The sequence below is a fragment of the Rhinopithecus roxellana genome, chromosome 9, assembly GCF_007565055.1.
Source record: "Rhinopithecus roxellana isolate Shanxi Qingling chromosome 9, ASM756505v1, whole genome shotgun sequence".
Classification (NCBI taxonomy): Eukaryota; Metazoa; Chordata; class Mammalia; order Primates; family Cercopithecidae; genus Rhinopithecus; species Rhinopithecus roxellana.
Window position 1 is genome coordinate 62,156,692 of NC_044557.1, and position 18,300 is coordinate 62,174,991.

Sequence of the window (18,300 nt, forward strand, 5' to 3'; positions counted from 1 at the left end):
AGAAGGAAAGTGACTTATGCAAAGTCACACAGCTAGATAGCAGTCAAATTTTGAGCCCAAGGCGCTAGGTCAAGTCTGAATCACTATTTATCTGTAGAATGCAATAGATAACCTTTTGGCTAGTCAATGTCAATGCACCACAAGTTTTTAATTAGCAGAATTTGTTTCTTTTTCTCAATACAAATGAAATAAAGCAATGACAATAGTTAGGAGGAAAGGTTGTCCACATCTTAATAATGTAGTTACAAGTAGAGGCAGAAACACAGGAAGATGCCTTTAATTAATGTCTGCAGTGCTCACTGTTGTCACCACTGTAGCATAATTTCTGGCTTTTCCAGGATGTCTTGGCAAATACATGGTGGCAGCCACAGCATACAATTTATATCAAATGAGGTTCAAAATAGCAGCACTGATAAGTATTAAGATATTTTCATTGTATTTGGAATAACAATTTTCTATTCTACTTTTATTGTGCCAGAATGTTCTTTAGATATTTCAAATCGACCTGTAGTATTGTGTTATTGACCTGTAATCCATTGTGGAGCAAGAGCAGTGGTTTGGCCACAAGGAGATGGGATATGGTAATACAGGGGTGTGTAGAATTGGTGATCTGTCTCAGCTCTGGCTTTGAAGTCAACCATATTCCTGGCTCTGTCTTCAAAACATAAATGCAAAATCAGATCCAAATGGAGCTAGTACATGGCACAAAAGCACCACAGATTCTGAGCTCGTTTTGAACAGAGTAATGGTTGCATGCAACTCACAACTGGAATAATGATATCTCTTGTTTCTGGCAATAAAACATGCATGAACTGGAAATGAGATCTAGCATCTTGTATCAGCAATAGTACAGGTTGAGTGATTTAGCTCAACCATTTACTGCAGAAATGACCGTAATGGCCTGAACCAGGGGACATGTCTGAGACACGGGTGTTCAGCTCACCCCATCTCGTGGTAAACTCTTAGGAATGAACTGGAGTTGTTTTGCATTTGTAGCCAGTAGACAGGTAGGCACATGTTAGGATGTGCCAGGACAGTTAGGATGGGACAGGAAGACATCCAAACTCTTAGAGATACATCTTAAGTATTTAGGAGTAAACATTTATAATGTGTGCCACTGACTTTCAAATAGCCCATTACTCTCTCTCTCTCTCTCTCTCTATATATATAATCTATCTATATCTATATCTATATCTATATCTATATCTATATCTATATCTATATATATATAGAGAGAGAAACAAATATTTCACAATGTTAACAATTGGTGAATCTCCAGGTGAGGGACATATGGTGTTTATTGTACTATTCTTTTTTACTTTTCTATAGGTTTAAAATTTTCCAAGCTAAAAAATTTTAAATACACCCTCCTTTGCAGCCTCAGTGAAATCAAGGAGAAGATGGATTTATTTAAAAATAGAGTTAAGAGGAGATGATAAAAGAGAAGAAATGAAAAGGAAGCTGGCAGAACCAAGAAAAGATGTTAAGGAGAAAAATAAAACCATTGCGCAACTGAAAACCGCATGTAGGCACTGCTTGAGAAAAACACACGAGACAGAGGGAAAGGACGTGAAATGAAAATGATCAGAGAGAAGAGGAGAGATGTAGGGGACAGACAACTTCAGCAAGCTCACATCAGGACCTCATCCATCCAGTCATGCATCCATTTGGCATTCATTCAGCAACCGCTAAATGTTAGGCCCCCTGTCAGGAATCAAGGATGCAAAGTACCCCCAAGAAGCTCAGAAGGAGTAGAAGGATGGTTACTAGAGGCTGGGAAGGGTACTGGAGTAGGTGGTGGTGAGGTGGGGATGGTTAATGGGTACAAAAAAACAGGAAGAATGAGTAAGACCAACTGTCTGATAGCACAACAGAGTGACTCCAGCCAGTAATAACTTAAATGTGCATTTAAAAATAACTAAAAAAGTATAATTGGATTGTTTGTAACACAATTATAAAAGCTTGAGGGGATGGATTCCCCATTCTCCATGATGTGATTATTAAACATTGGATGCCGGTATCAAGACATCTCATGTACCCCGTAAATATACATACCTACTAGGTACTCATAAAAATTAAAAATTAAAAAATTTTAGAAGGGAAGCTGAGAAGAAGTAGAGAAAGCAACCACTAACAAGCAGAGCACAGCCTGTTCAGTCTCTAATAGAGGTGTGCTCTGCAGAACCCCAGGGAATAGGGAAGACAGAGTACAAATCTGTCTAGGGTGGGGACTGTACTTGTTTGCTGTGGCTGTTGTACCAAATTACCACAAAACATGGTGGCTTAACATAACACAATTTATTCTCTCACAGTTCTGGAGGCTAGAAGTCCAAACTCAATTTTGTTGGGCTGAAATCAAGGAGTCAGGAGGATACCTGTGATGGCATTTAGGCCCATGTGGGTGAGCCAGGACACTCTCTCCATCTCAAGATCCTTACTTGAATCATATCTGCAAAGTTCTCTTTTTGCCATGCAAGGTAACATTCGAGGAAGACTTTGGGATCTAGATGCAGATATCTTTTGCTGGGGGGTCTTTGTTCAGCCTACTCCAGGGATGGAGTTAGGGAAGCCTCACAGGGTGATATCTCACCAGGGTGAGTGCATTCGGCTAAGGGTAGAGCAGGTACAGGGGCCCAAGGTGCAGCAAACAAGGTGCCCTGCAGGCCTGAAAGCAGAGGACTGCAGTATAGCTGGTCTGGAGAGGCAAGCAGGAGACGTTTTGTGCCACGGATCTGTAGGCGGTGCTAAGACACAAGGAACTCAAAGAACACAAAGACACAAACTAGAGAAGGCTAAGTCTAGATTTGGCTTTTGGAAGACTCATCCTAGCTGCAGTGTGGAGGATGGACTGGCAAGGAGACCAGGGAACAGGAAGACCAAGCAGGAGATCGATCTAGGAGTTCAGACAAGAAGTAGGGGTGATGAGGATAGTTAATTAAAACAGGGTCCTAAAGAAACAATACTAGCTGGGCGTGGTGCCACGCACCTGTAGTCCCAGCTACTCAGGAGGCTGAGGTGGGAAGATCACTTCACCCCAGGAGTTTGAGGCTGCAGTGAGCTATGATTGTACCACTGCACTCCAGCCTGGGCAACAGAGTGAGACCCTGTCTCTAAAAACAAAAAAGAAAAGAAAAAAGAAACAATATTCATAACAGCAAACATAGGAGACAACCTGAAATACGGTAATGCTTTTTAGATTACTGGGTGGGTTGAGCTATTTTTACCACTAATCTCCTTCATTCTTGTAGATAATTGAGTTGTCTGCAATACTAACACAAACCGAGTTAAAACTATAATCCTATATGTGAAAAAGAAGAAAGAAACATTTTCAGTCAGGAGCAGATTTTTAATTTGTTATCTTGGTTATTGTATGCTATTGGGTTATTGGGTTCCTATCCTGAGAAAATTGTATGACACCAGATCCAAATTGGGTTATTTAAAAGCCAACATAAAGGCTCAGGGTTACATAACACAGTACATCGTTGCTATTCTACAAGCTGTTTCATGCCAATTTTTAATCAGCCTTAAAGCCTAGGCAGAAAACCCCAACATATTGCCTTCCCATGCAATTAAGAATGATTACATTTGTCTTTTACTAGGGAACACATTTATTTATATAATTGTACATTATTTTTAAAAACAAAATTTCATTAAAAATAAGCCTGAGTTTTGCTAAGAAGCCACCAGGCTTTTTAATTTCTGAGAAATGTAAGTCTCAGCAGAGCACATTTATGGAAAAAGCAATACATTTAATAACACACCCTTTGAGGGCTTTTAACACTTTGTTAAATGGGGAGCAACAATAGTCAAGAAAAGGTGAGATTCCAGTTAAGGAAGTCTTAAACTTGGTTCTATTACAAAACAGCTTAATCCTGTATAATACTGGGGAGGAAGTTTTTGAAACAAAAACAGACATGCTGAACACAAAGAATGCCACTGTCTATGTCCAGGTCAATATAGGGCCTTATAACTTTCATGTTTTACAAGAACATGTTTATTATAATAGTTTTAACAACCCATAATCCTTTGTTTCCAAAGAAGCAGGATTGCAGGCCACCTTTTGCAGGCCCAGCCCAGGTTTGGAACAAGGCTTCTTCTGCAAAAGCTGGATGCTGTGAGCTCTGTCAGCTGCATCACTCTACCCCACACCTGCCTGGGTCTCCGGAGTGCATATTCTATTTGGGAGCAATGCCTGCCTTGAACTCCAACAGTATTTTGTCAGCATCTTTCCCCAAAGACTAAACTCTACAGCCTATATCAGGTGTCAGCCACCAGGTGAGTCTTTGTCTTGATATGGGGAGGGATTGTGATGATGTTGCCACTCATTCACTGATCTCTGCCAGAGACTCCTGATGCCCTCACCACCCACCAGATTAGACCTTTCTGAAATTGAGTCAGGAATCAAGTTCAAGTTTGCTATACCCCTTAGACATTGTGACTTGGGCTCTTCACAACCTCTAAAGGGCCAATCCTCACAGCTAAGCATATTTCCTCATCCCTAAGCCCCCTATTCCTGGCAAAAGCCTCACATCCCACTGGCATAGCAGCCAGGTCCCAACACACCTCATGGTCAACGCTCATTTGACACCTACAGGATTCACTGATGGCAATTGTTATTTGGGTCGAATCTTGCTCACAAAGAACTGCCCATTTCTCTACCATTGTGACTCCAGCAGCCATATCCAAATGTATGTCACAATCTTTCCTCTTCTGTTTTGGCTCTCTTATTCACAATCACAAAACAGAACCATGTTAGTTCTGGAAGTTTAATGTAAATAACTCACCAGGTTATATAAGGAGGGTGACTTCTAACCACTTTTTCAAATGTTTTTCAAGTATTTCTAAGGCATCCTCTCTCTCTCTCTCTCTCTCTCTCTCTCTCACACACACACACACACACACACACACACACAATGTATATCACAAAAAATGCAGCTACTTTTTGAGGTCATAGTCCATGTTTTCTGACTTCTTTGGTAATACTGCCTTATAGAGAAGGACTCTCTGCTTACGATTTTTCTTGAATGGAAAGTTGGTTGCATTTTGGACCTTCGTTAATTCACTGACCCAGCCTAATGTGGGCTGTGATAAGAGGGAACACAATACAGACAGCCCCCAAAACAGCCCTGGAACAAGCAGAGCCCTGCAAGTCCAGAGGTTGAAGAGGAAATAAAGATCCCCAGAATTCCCAGGAATCACCTCAAACCTGAATGAGATATTCACAATGCTAACATGACCCCAGGACTCCATACAGCATTGTATTTGTACACCATAACCTAAGTCACCTAAATATGCTGAACTTGTCCTACCTACTGAAGAGGTGTTTGTTGATAAGAACTTGCCTAGCAAGAATAAACAAGATAGAGACCAAGCAGAGGACACTGCCTTTGCCACTTGTTCCTTTTAATTTTTCTATCAATAGGAATGAGCAGAGGCCTTTCTAGAATTTCTTGGGGGCAGGAGGAGATATATTTAGAACTTGGAAATAGTTACTGCTTAGGGATGATGCTTTTGAAAATATTTCAGAAATTAAACCTATAATCTAAGCTTCTAAGGAGATTACTGTTTGGGTCCCACCAACAAAGACAAGGCCGAATGAGTGAGTTATTCTGGGGAGCCGCTCATGTGAGCCAGGACATAGAAATGAAAGGTCCTGGGTGAGCTAGGAGTGATGTTAGCCCAAGCATGTCCCATGAAGACAAAACTCCACAGGAGGAGGACTTGAGCCCACCTGCAGGGGGATTGCTGTTGAGGCATACAGTGCCCTTTTCTCTTGGTTACAGGACTCCTATTTCAGGTGGGTGTCCAGTCCTTCTCAAGAGTGCCCATGTGCTTTGGGAACACTAAGCCCAGTAACTCCAACTTTGGTGACTGGTATGAGATAGGACATGGTCTTAACATCATCCAATCAGACTAAAGCCCATGTTTTTTCATTAGTGGCTGAGAAAGTCAAGCTCTTTCTTCCAAGGGGTGAAAGGAAGTATGTACCCTAGAGGGATGAGCCTGATAAAAGTGGAACCAACAACCCTGAAGAACAAAAGTTGAAAATGAGAGTGAGAAACTGAGCATTCAGCATATTTTTAAAGCCCCCCGGATGGAGGGTTGACTGAACCCAGAGTTCTTCTGACCTTTTACATCATCCAAATGGATTACTTTCTTTTCTTATTTAAGTCAGTTAAAGTTAGTTTCTTTCTTCTCCGAGGAGGAGGGAGGAAGGAGAGGAGATGATGAGGGGGGAAGCGGTCTTCTTCTTCTTTTCTCTCCTCTTCATACCTCGCTGGATTATCTTCTTCTGCTTCTATTTCTTCTTCTTCTTCTTCTTCTCTTCTTCTTATTCTTTTCCCCTTCTTCTTCTTCTTCTCTTCTTCTCTCTTCTTCTGTTTTCTTCTTCTTCTTTGTGTGTGTGTGTGTGTGTCTGTGTGTGTGTGTGTAACTTGCAACCTAAAACCTCTTAACTTACAAAGCATTCATGGTAGGGAAGCCAAGTTCAAAGACCGGAAGAAAGACTGATTCCTCTTGCAAGCTAAAGAAATCAGGCCAATGGTCCAAGTTCCTGAAGGAGGAAACAATTTGAGAGTTGCAAAGAAGGTGAAGTGGGGTCAAGTGATGAAATGGTTTAAATGTGTCCCCCAAAGTTCATGTATTGGAAACTTAATCCCCAATGCAACAGTATTGAAGGGTGTGACCTTTATGAGGTGATTCGGTCATGAGGGCTCTGCCTTCATGAGCGGATTAATGTCTTTGTTTGTGGAGTAGGTTTCTTATAAAAGCAACTTTGGCCCTCTCTTGCTTTCTCTTGCACATTCTTTCACCATTTGATGCCTTCCCTCATGTTATGACACAGCAAGAAGGCCCTCACCAGATGCAGCCCCTAGACCTTGGACTTCTCAGCCTCCAAAGCCATAAGCCGAATAAACTTCTATTGTTTATCAATTACCCAGTCTGTGGTATACTATTATAGCAGCATGAAAAAGACTAAGGTGATTTAGGGAACCAGTGCTGAGGCCACAGGCAAGCAGCCAGACACTCTTTTATGCAGACATGGTATGACCTGCCAAGCTCAGGGTGGGTCTCTGAAGAAGTCATGTTGGGACAAATACAATCTTCAGTGAGGCATGGAGCTCATAACTAAATATATATCAGCCAATATTTACATTAGGGATCAGTCAGCACCTCCTGATATGTGCCAAAGATGGCAAGATACCATGTTGAGGCTAGACACGGTGGCTCATAACTATAATCCCAGCACTTTGGGAGGTTGAGGCGGGTGGATCACCTGAGGTCAGGAGTTTAAGACCAGCCTGGCCAACATGGTAAAACCCCATCTATACAAAAATTATTTGGGCATGGTGGCACATGCCTGTAGCCCCAGCTACTCAGGAGGCTGAGGCAGGAGAATCACTTGAACCCAGGAGGCAGAGGTTGCAGTGAGCTGAGATCATACAACTGCAACTGCACTCCAGCCTGGGTGACAGAGTGAGACTCTGTCTAAAAAAACAAAACAAAACAAAACAAAAACACATTAAGAGTGACCAAGGGCTGGGAAAGTGACACGGTGAGGCAAATGTGTAGTGTGTACATCCTGAGAGCTATATGTAGGGGCAGTAGAGTACTATCTGCCAGGCTTCATGCAATTAGGACGCTTTGGTGGGCCATGACAGACTGGGTGAAGAGATTTGACTTTATGTAAAATGTAAGTCTATTGGAATATAGAATGGGGAAGGGGGCAGTTAACAGAAGTTATAAATGGAATAGAGGAATATCAGTCTTTCAGGAAAGAAAAAAAAGCTAAAATAAATGCATAAAGTCTTATGTTAACACTAAATGAGCTTTCCTAGGCTGGGATGGTGGTCCTTCTGCTTGGTTAAACCACAGTCAGGGCCTTTGAAATATGATGACACTACTGCCACCAAACACCTCTATCAGCTGTTCCCAGTGCTACACTCACCACCTTTCCAACCTGGAAGTCTGGAAAGTGGCTGAAGACATGGGAAGAATCTCTGCCTTAGTACTTCGAGATATCAAGTGCTCCAATTAGAAAATTACTCTCCTTAGGAAGAGTTCTGAAATGTGACTGAAAGGGAGGCAAACATCAAAGAGAGTGAGGAAGGCACTAGATGCAGAGAAATAGTGGTTATGGTTTAAAGAAAGCAAAGTTACATCAAATAACTGACATAATTTTTCTTATTTCCATTTGCAATGAGCTGAGTCCAAAAATTACTGATTATTAGAATACATTTTTATGACATTTCCTATAATATAGGTTGATTGCAATGTAATAATAGCTAGTGTTTATTGGGTACTTGCTATGTGTCTGGCATTTTGCTAACTATTTGACATGCATTATCATATTTTGTGCCTACAACAACTCTGTAAGGTACATATGTATTATTATTATTTCCATTTATATAGAGAAAGCCAAGAAATGGAGAAATCGAGAAACTTGGCAACACATCCAGTAAAGAGTCCAAGCTTTTATAACAGCACAATACAGGAACAAAAAGGATAGCTTTGGGGAATGTCAACCTTTCCAAGGTAAGTTCTCAAATGTCAGTGTGAACAGTCATCAACATTGGAAAAACAAATTGTTTAATTCTCATAAGCTAACAAAATGGTTATGACATAGCATTTCCCATGCTACCTAGGTGAAGCATGCAAGCTGAATAGTCATAGCAATGTTAGTATTATTTTTTAAGGTTTTAAAAATTATATAGACAACTGTGAAGATAATTATTTTGATGAGTAAATTACTACAATAAATTATCATAAGGAAAATATCCAGATCAAGAATAGAAATTGGGTCCCTACCCAAACCCTCCCTTTTCCTCCTCCCATCACAACCCTCTCCCTTCCCCAGAGGAATTGCTGGCCTGACTTTGTGGCAATCACTTTCTGGCTTTTTCTTACAGCTTTATCATCCAAGTGTGTGCCCCTAAATACTATAGTAAATGGTGTCTTTTTCTGCTGTGTCTTTTAGGTCTATTTTAATCTATAGGTCATCCAACTACCCATTTTTTCCACTTTTTTCCTCATAAAAATGATTTTTAAAGAAACCCTAGATACTATAGTAAATGGTGTCTTTTTCTGCTGTGTCTTTTAGGTCTATTTTAATCGATAGGTCATCCAACTATCTATTTTTTCCCCATGTTTCCTTATCAAAATGATTTTTTAAGAAACCAGGCCATGTATGCTGTAAACTGGCAGTTTCCCATAGCTTGGATTTGGCTGATTGCCTCAATGTGAATATTATAACTATGTAGTATTACTCAAGCCATAAGGAGGGTATCAGGTAGATTTAAATGCAAATATCTGGTCTGCCACATACACAAGTATATTAAAACTCAGTTCCTCTAACAAGGGCCAGGGGACTTATTTATTGATTTACAAAAGTTTTGAACAGTTGCTTTGAGATAATCTCTTTCTTCCTCCCTCTCCCTTCTTGCTTTTTTTTTTTTTTTTTTTTTAAGGGACAGCATCACACTATGTTGCCCAGGCTGGTCTTGAACTCTTGGACTCAAGAGCTCCTCCTGTCTCAGCCTCCTGAGTAGCTGGGACTACAGGCACAAGCTACCATGTTTGGCTTCTTGCTGCCTTATACATACATCTCCTAGAAAATCTGATAAAGGAAAAAATATCACATTGGATACATAACGAAGAGAACAAAATCAAGTATGAACACAACAAAATAGAGAAAGAATTTTTCTTAGGAAGGAAATGGAAAGGACCAGCAATTTGAAAGTTTTGCACTCTTCTTTCTTTAAGAGATAGTCATATGCAGCTACTAGCAGAAAAGAGATAGATGGTAGCAAAGCAAAATTAATAAAAGGGTAATATAAAACTCAGCACGATTTTTCTCAAGACCAGCAAGAGAAAAGCCTTAATCATTTTCCCTTCACGTGGACTCTTACCACATTGTTTTCAAGCCTTAGTTTCTAGCAATGGCCTTCAGGCATGGAATAAAAGTAGTTTTGCAGTTAAACACACTTGCTGTAAGATCTCGGGGCAACTTATTTAACACAAGTTTCCTTACATGAGCAGTGAGGATAATACATACCTTACGAGGCTGAGGGGGGCTCAAATGAGATAACAGCTATAAAGTGTCACACAGTAAATGCATAACAAATGTCCGTCTCCTTGCTGTCCTCCTCCCTGCCAAGTTATATCAATTTTCCCTTAAATATGTTGACTTTAAAATCCAAGCCATTGAATATCAAAAGTTCAAAGAAAGGGCATAAAAAATCCTGAAGTTTCATCTCACCCTATGCAGAAAAAACCTTTCTGACCATGTCCTTGTGAATTAAGACATTTAACAATACGCATAAATTTAACGAACCAACAACAAAATCCTCCCTCCCATTATTTCCCACATTTTCCCTCTTCTATCCATTCTCTCTACAAACCTTGCTGGTTTGTCCCTTCTTTATTCAACCACATAGCATGAGGGAAGCTGGACATCTTTTGGTCCAACTCTAATTTTTACCAATAAGGAAACTGACATCCAGAGAAATTAAGTGACTTGTCCAAGTATGCTAGTTAACAGCAGAGGTGACAGACTCTAGCACTGGTTGCAAATTAAATGCCTATGTTTTGAAATTTCACATGGACCGCATAAATATGTACAACTATTATGTATCCATAAAAATTAAAAATTTTAAAAAAATGCATATGGGAGTCAGTAGGTAAAAGAAAAGAGAAGCAAGAGAGCTACAGCAGGAAGCACAGCTTGCTTTAAACATGATATCCAGCTCAGTGATCATGTGGGGGAAAAGGCCCAGTGTTCCTGGAACTCCTAATATTTAAAGAGATTATGGTAACTTGAAATTTTGTATTTAATCTTCTCATTTTTAAGTGTTGGCAATGTATTGAAGATTTTGAAGCCTCTCTGCTGGCCAAACAAGATGTATCTATAGGCTGGATTGAGTCCACAGCTGACCAGTTTGAAAACTCTGGATCCAGCTAGCCTTAATTTAAATTTTTTAAATTTAATTTGCTTTGATTCCTGCACTCCTCAAAAAAAATCTTCAATGGCTCCCCACTGTCTACAAGGTAAAGTCTAAACTTTGTCACCAGTCCTTCAAGGCAATCCATGACTATATACAAGACCCTAAAACATATTTCCACCTTATAGTCAGTCTCCATCTTCTACCGCAACCAGAATGATGGCTGAACTGTACTCTAGGAAGGAAAATATTCAGAAAGGCACCTGTCCAGGCCATGAGGGCTGCTCCTGGGTCCCTGAGCTTTTTCCTTTCCTGAAATGCCCTACCCTGTGCATGCCTACCAATGAAACCCTGTCCATCTTTAACTGTCCAGCTCCACCTCTCCACAAAGCATCACTGATGGCCAGCCAAATGCCCCCTTGCTCTGAATTTCCATAGGACTTTATATCACTCACAAAACACTTACAACATACTGCCTTGTTTTGGCATTACTTACATAGCTCATTTTCCCAAACACCTAATAATATTCACAGAAGGAAGAGTTTGGGTCTTGCACTATATTGAATATCCCTGCAGTGCTTTGTACATAGCACGGAGCTCAATAAACATCTTGGGAACATTATCCTTCTCTACTGAAAACGTGTGGATCAAACATAAAGTGCCCTTTGTTTACCTGGCACAACTCTGTCACATCTATACTTCTATAGGCCAGGCTTTTCACCAAGCACACAGCATCTGAGTAGTGCAAAGGGCAAAGACCTTACCTCTCTGCTCCTAAGACATCTTTCCCTACTGAACTACTACTTTTGAGTTGCTTTGAGATTTCTTCCTCCAGAAGCACTCACACCTTTGCCTTAGACAACATTGATTCCAAATGTCCACAGAAGCACTCACACCTTTGCCTTAGACAACATTGATTCCAAATGGCCACTGTTAAACATTCATCTATTACATGAAAGCATTCCAGGGAAGTTTGTCTATTTCTATGTATTAAGGTTAATTGATCAGATTTGATGATAATCACTTTGGAAGGGACAAAGGGACAGAGAACTAGGCCATCAGCCAGCACGCACTGTGCAAATATTTTAGTTGTGATAAAACCAATGGAGGCAAGCAAATAAGCATCATTAAGCTGTGGCTAGCTAGCAACCAACATTCATTTTGATTATGGGAGTGACACATTTATATCTCACACTTTGTTTTTCTGGAACCACACCCATTTTCAGCCATTTCTATTCAGTGTTGAAAAAGACAAGAAAAATCAGACTCAATTTTATTTTTACTGGCCTGGACAACACCAGAGGCACTCAATAAAATGCTTCTCGAGTGAACTTTTTAAAAATTAATTTTTACTTTTGCTTAACACAAATGCAATTGCCAAAAAGATAAAATACCACCATCTTATAAGAGGGCCTAAATTTGCACAGTAATGGGAAAACTTGATACAGTCTTATCTCAAACCAGCAAAGTTTAGATGTCAGCTCAGTAATTTCAATTAGCACATTCTGGATACATCCTTTCTAACCTGTACAAATACATACTGTCAAAGGCAAATTAAGCCTTGCAAACAGTATTTGCTTTGCATTAATGTCACATGATAATCTGTGTTTGGATATCAGAGAGCCAAGACAATCAAGAATTCCAGGAAATGTCAAAGAAAACTAATGACTACAGAGGTTTCCACTGTGAAAACAATGTCCTGTTTTTGGATGATCACATCTATTAACCCTCTAATTTTTTTTTTTGTTTGTTTTCAAGAGGGGATAGATAATTCATTCTTAAACTTACATTGAGAATGCATCTAATATAAGAATAATATACTAGATATACTCAAGTTCCAATAAAAATGATGCTTTTCTTTGTAATTCCTTTGTAGAAGAAAGGAGAAATGGGGATGGATTACAAACACTGATCAAGAGGCTCTGAGTACCCTCATTTTTCCTATTTTTATGTCTTTTATGATGAAATGACTTAAAACAATACTTTCCCCTCTTGAAAACTAATAAAGTGAGCATGCTTATTTATCTTACTTATTTTTTATACAAATATATTGTCTTCTGCATTCAGAAATTAGCATTTAAAACACTTCAGGCATAAAAGGAATCTAAATGTTTGATAATTGGTTAAACTCTCCGATTTAGAACAACAGCAACAAATATTTTCTGATTATATTGTTGCAAAAATAAAAGTATCCATGGTTTTGTTAAAGAACAAGAACAAAGTAACACATTTAATGAAAACAGGAGGAAGCCTGGAATCCACCGTGATAAAACTCAGTTGCAATGTGAATGCTGCCAGAGGAAGGGTTGGTCAGAGCTCTTCCTCATCTTAAACCAAGCCAAAAATAAATGGGCGACTCCAGGTCCCTTTGATTTTGTTAAATGTATATTTCCAGTGTAAACTGGCGTTGTTTAAGTTAACAATGTTTTCCCAAAGGGCCGGTTGGAAAGAATGAGAGTTCTGCAAATGCAACCTGAAAAAATGTGTTCCTCGCACGGAAATGGAAGAGCTGTGTTGAGACACCAGGGACACACGCAAGGCATCTGCGCGAGGTGACATTAGGTTACCCTTAATGAGTTTTCTGCTTCTGACAACAGGGTGTCACTTTTTTTCTTCTTTTCTTTTAACTGTAAAAGGATCCTGGGGTGAAAATGAGTGGATAATCGCCCCCACACTCCTAGATGCCTTCCGGGAGAAGAGGGCGGACACCGGCTGGGGAGGCGGGATCAGGACCAGGAGGCCCAGGAAAGGGTGGCTGAGGTCAAGGCCCCGGACCTGGACGCCCACTCTCAGTGCCAGGTTGCCGGGAGAGGAAGACTGGGCGGACCCCCGCGCTCCCACATGAGGGGGACTTAGGTCAATGCAGGAAACATCGCATGTCAGCTCTTTCCACTCGGAGAGCCCGGGTGTCTTCCTGAGAGCTGGCAGGAAAGCGGCCGAGGCGCAGAGGCGCCCGAAGGCAGCCGACCCGGCCGTGTCCCCACCGGGCTGCGGGAGCTGCGGGGCGGCCCTTACCTGGTTCCTGCGGTACCAGGCGCCCGAGAGGGAGCCGTTGCCGGCACCTGGCGCCCCGTACGTGAAATTCAGTGACAGCTCGTCCAGGGAGGCCGAGGCGGCTTCCCCGGGGCCCGCGGGCGCCAATGTTGCCATGAGGTCTCGCTCCCGGCTCTCAGGCTCTGGCTCGGGCTGCGGCCGCCTCCCCGCCCGGTTGCACCGCGAGGAGGCCGCGCCCGGGCCACGCCGCAGCCACTTCCTGCTCGGTGCCCGGGCGAGGCTGGCGCGCCGAGGCCACCTGGCTCCCGCCCCCGCGCGGCCGCAGGTGCTTCCAGCCAGGCCGGGCGTGGCCTCCTCTCCTCCTCCGAAGCAAGGTGTCGGCTGGGAGACCGGCGATCTGCGGCCTCCCGGGGCCGCACGGCTCGCACCGCGTCTTCCTCCCGCCGGGCCAGTGTCTGCATCCTCCGGGCCGCACTGCCCAGGGGGCAATCCCCGCGGCCCTCCGCAACGGGTGCCCGCGCTTGTCGGGGCCAGAGTCAGATCATCTCCGATGTAAACATTTGTCCAAGTCAGTGGAAAAGGAGGAGACACTGACTAACCCAAAGCAGCTACCATCTCCCATCTCTACCTGGCAATTCCGGTCCCCTATCACATATGTAGTGTTTCTCACTGATATTTTAAAAGTTAATTGCATATGAAAATGTCATGAGTTCCCAGAAATATTGTAAGCAATATGAGCAAAAAAGATCCGAGCGATTAAATCTCAGTGTCAGTGCTTGATACATCCTTAGTAAATAATCGTTGAATGAGGAATGTGGTAGACCGTAGGACCCCAGTGTGCGATGACTGGATTGGGTTTTCTTCAGATGGGACCAGGTGGAATTGCGGAAAACTTGCCAGCTACTCTATATATGGATTTAGGATGAGAGATAAATGTTGTTATTAATCTTAAGAACTCTAACGAGATGTTCTGGTTTTGCCTGTATTCAAATAATAATGTGTGACCACAAATGATCTGTAAGGTATTTCTCACTTTAAAAAGACCATGATTCTATACTGTTGCCTGAAGCCTGATACTTGCCTTCTTTTGTTTTTTTTTTTTTTTTTTTTTTTTTTTTTTTTTTTTTTGAGACGGAGTCTCGCTCTGTCGCCCAGGCTGGAGTGCAGTGGCACGATCTCGGCTCACTGCAAGCTCTGCTTCCTGTGTTTACGCCATTCTCCTGCCTCAGCCTCCCGAGTAGCTGGGACTACAGGCGCCCGCCACCTCGCCCGGCTAGTTTTTTGTATTTTTTTTTTAGTAGAGACGGGGTTTCACCGTGTCAGCCAGGATGGTCTCGATCTCCTGACCTTGTGATCCGCCCGCCTCGGCCTCCCAAAGTGCTGGGATTACAGGCTTGAGCCACCGCGCCCGGCCGTACTTGCCTTCTTTTGTTTACACAATGCTGAGGTTTTTCTTAGATAATGTGCTTTGACTTCCATGACTTCATGAAAGAGAGACCTTCAAGAAAAGAGAATTGCTGCCTAGAAGGGAGCAGGGACAGTTTTCAGTGTTTCTTAGGGGAAATGTGCAAATGAGAGAAAAGAGTGAGAAAAAGTCATTTCACATATAGAAAAAGCAAGACATGTCATCTCAGAAATTGTGTAGTTTCTTGCTTAAGCACTCGAGATGTTCAGTGAACAGCTAACAATTGGGGTTAACTATTCCCAATTTTAAGAGGCTGGTTTACTTCAAATAAATATCTAAAGGAAAAAGGTCTCCATTTGTTATATTACATTTTATTTTATTTTTTGAGACAGGGTCTTGCTCTGTTGCCCAGGCTGGAGTGCAGTGGTGTGATCTTGACTCACTGCAGCCTCACATTCCTGGGCCCAAGTGATGCTCCCACCTGAGACTACATACAGGTGCATGCCACCATGCTCAGCTAATTTTTTTTTTTTTTTTTTTTTAGATAGAGTCTCTCTCTCTCTTGCCTAGGCTGGAGTGCAGTGGCACAATCTCAGCTCACTGCAACTTCTGCCTCCTGGGTTCAAGCAATGCTCCTGCCTCAGCCTCCTGAGTAGCTGTGACTACACGTGCACACCACCATGCCTGGCTAATTTTTGTATTTTTAGTAGAGACAGCGTTTCACGGTGTTGGCCAGGCTGGCTTCAAGCTCCTGACCTCCAGTGATCCCCTTGTTTGGCTTCCCAAAGTCCTGGGATTACAGGTGTGAGCCACCACACCGTCCTGGCTAATATTTTTCTATTTTTTTGTAGGGACAGGGTCTCGCTATTTTTCCTAGACTGGTCTAGAACTCCTGGCCTCAAACAGTTGTCCCATCGCGGCCTCCCAAAGTGTTGGGATTACAGGTGTGAGCTGCCATGCCTGGTCTGATAAGTTTTCTATAACATCACATTAATTGATATTGGTGACTTTATTAATGCTTCTTTCTCTTCACATGCTTTAAGATGCAAGTAACAGAATATCCAAGTAAAAGTGGCTTAAACAATAAGTATCGGCTATCTCCAGAGGAATGTGTCTCTATGTGGTTCTATTATGTCGTCACTTCCACCTTTCTGCTCTGCTATCCCTGCGGTACTGGCCTTGTCCATTGAGGGAGGAAAGCCTTTTCCAGAATCCTCCCTGCATCCTTTCACCTCAGATCCCATTGGCTGGGACTGGGTCACATGCCCATGTTCTACCAGCAAGGGAGGCTGGGAAAGTGATTCTTGGCTTATTTCCAGCCTAGTGAGAGGTGAGCTTTACCAACCAGGATGAGTGGGAATGCCATGGGGGCATGGGGGAGGGGAACCTGTCAAGCCTGGTACAACCACTCTTTAGTATTTTTCTATCAGCCAGATTGTAAGTAGTTGTACAGTTGCTAACAAGCAAAATATTAAATGGATTGTGTTACCTTCTGGTTTAAAATACCTCAAAGCCTCCCCATTGCCATAATGAAGTCCACACTTTTTTTTTTTTTTTTTTGAGACGGAGTCTTGCTGTAATGCCCAGGCTGGAGTGTAGTGGCACGGTCTCGGCTCACTGCAAGCTCCACCTCCCATGTTCACGCCATTCTCCTGCCTCAGCCTCCTGAGTAGCTGGGACTACAGGTGCCTGCCACCATGCCTGGCTAATTTCTTGTATTTTTAGTAGAGTCGGGGTTTCACCGTGTTAGCCAGGGTGGTCTCCATCTCCTGACCTCATGATCCGCCCACCTCGGCCTCCCAAAGTGTTGGGATTACAGGCGTGAGCCACCGTGCCTGGCCAAAGTCCACACTTTTAAAACGTGGCACATGAGATCCTTGTGATCTGGCCCTCATACTCTAGTGAGCCAAAGCAGCAAACTTAAGAAGCCATGTTGGCTAATTTCTGCTTGAACCCTCGATTCTGTGGTGAAGCAGCTCTCTAGAGGGAAATGCTGAAGACAGGACAGAGCACACAGCTCCCCCACATGTCTTGCTTCAGTCACTATGTTTCTTAAACGATAAATGACCCTAGTCCTTACCTTTAATTGCATATGATAACATCTGATGGGGTTAGTGATGATGTGTCTACAATCTATAACCAGGAGTATCTCTTAAATGCAAACCTTGATGTGATTCTGATTTAATGTAATTTGGGCGTAAGTTTGATGTGATTTTGCAAATACTGAATTTTCACCACCTGCATATGAACTGTGAACTGAAATGCTGCTTTGGAGTCATCTGAGATAACTGCTCCTGGGTCACAGGCCTCAGTCTTGCTCTGTCACCCAGGCTGAAGTTCAGTGGCATGATCATGGCATTGTAGCCTGGAACTCCTGGGATGAAGTGATCCAAAATTCAGCCTAAGGAGTAGCTGAGACCACAGGCACATGTCACCATTCCTGGCTAATTTTTAAATTTTTTCTAGAGATGAGGTCTGCTGTGTTGCCCAGGCTGGTCTCCAACTCCTGGGCTCAAGCCATCCTCCAGCCTCAGCCTCCGAAAGTGCTGGGATTACAAGCAGGAGTCACCATGCCCTGAGACTTCAGGGATCTCCATTGATCCTTAGGCTTCTCAGTGCCTACAGGCAACTCTGTTATCTAGAGCATGTCCTCAACTGTATGCATAATTACCTAAGTTATTTTAGAATCTGCTCATTGTCACCTAAAGAGGGAAAAAGAAACCACATTTCCTTGTCTCTGGCACATGTCATTTTAATTTTTTTCTCCCTTCTTTCTTGTTCTTATTTTCCCTGTCTTCTTTCTCTTAATCTTGAGAAAGTTTGTTTCACAGACTCAGCAACAATTCTAGTTTCCCTAGAGGGTTTTCTTTCTTTTCTTCTCTTTTCTTTTCTTTTCTTTTTTCTTTTCTTCCTTTCTTCCTTCCTTCCTCTTCCCTTCCCTTCCCTTCTTTTCTTTTCTTT

General features: G+C 42.3%; 1 protein-coding gene across 2 annotated transcripts in view; it reads right to left on the bottom strand.

Annotated features, from left to right (window-relative positions):
* Positions 1-14,294, bottom strand: part of NIPAL2 (NIPA like domain containing 2) — a 100,994-nt gene extending 86,700 nt beyond the window's left edge. Inside the window, exon 1 of one of the 2 annotated variants that reach the window (XM_010385620.2) lies at positions 13,956-14,294. In XM_010385620.2, coding sequence (XP_010383922.1) covers positions 13,956-14,090 — 135 coding nt within the window. In that variant the 5' untranslated portion in view covers positions 14,091-14,294. The remainder of the gene's footprint in view (positions 1-13,955) is intronic. The other variant, XM_030937756.1, reaches the window with a different exon arrangement.
* Between the last annotated feature and the right edge of the window lie 4,006 nt (positions 14,295-18,300).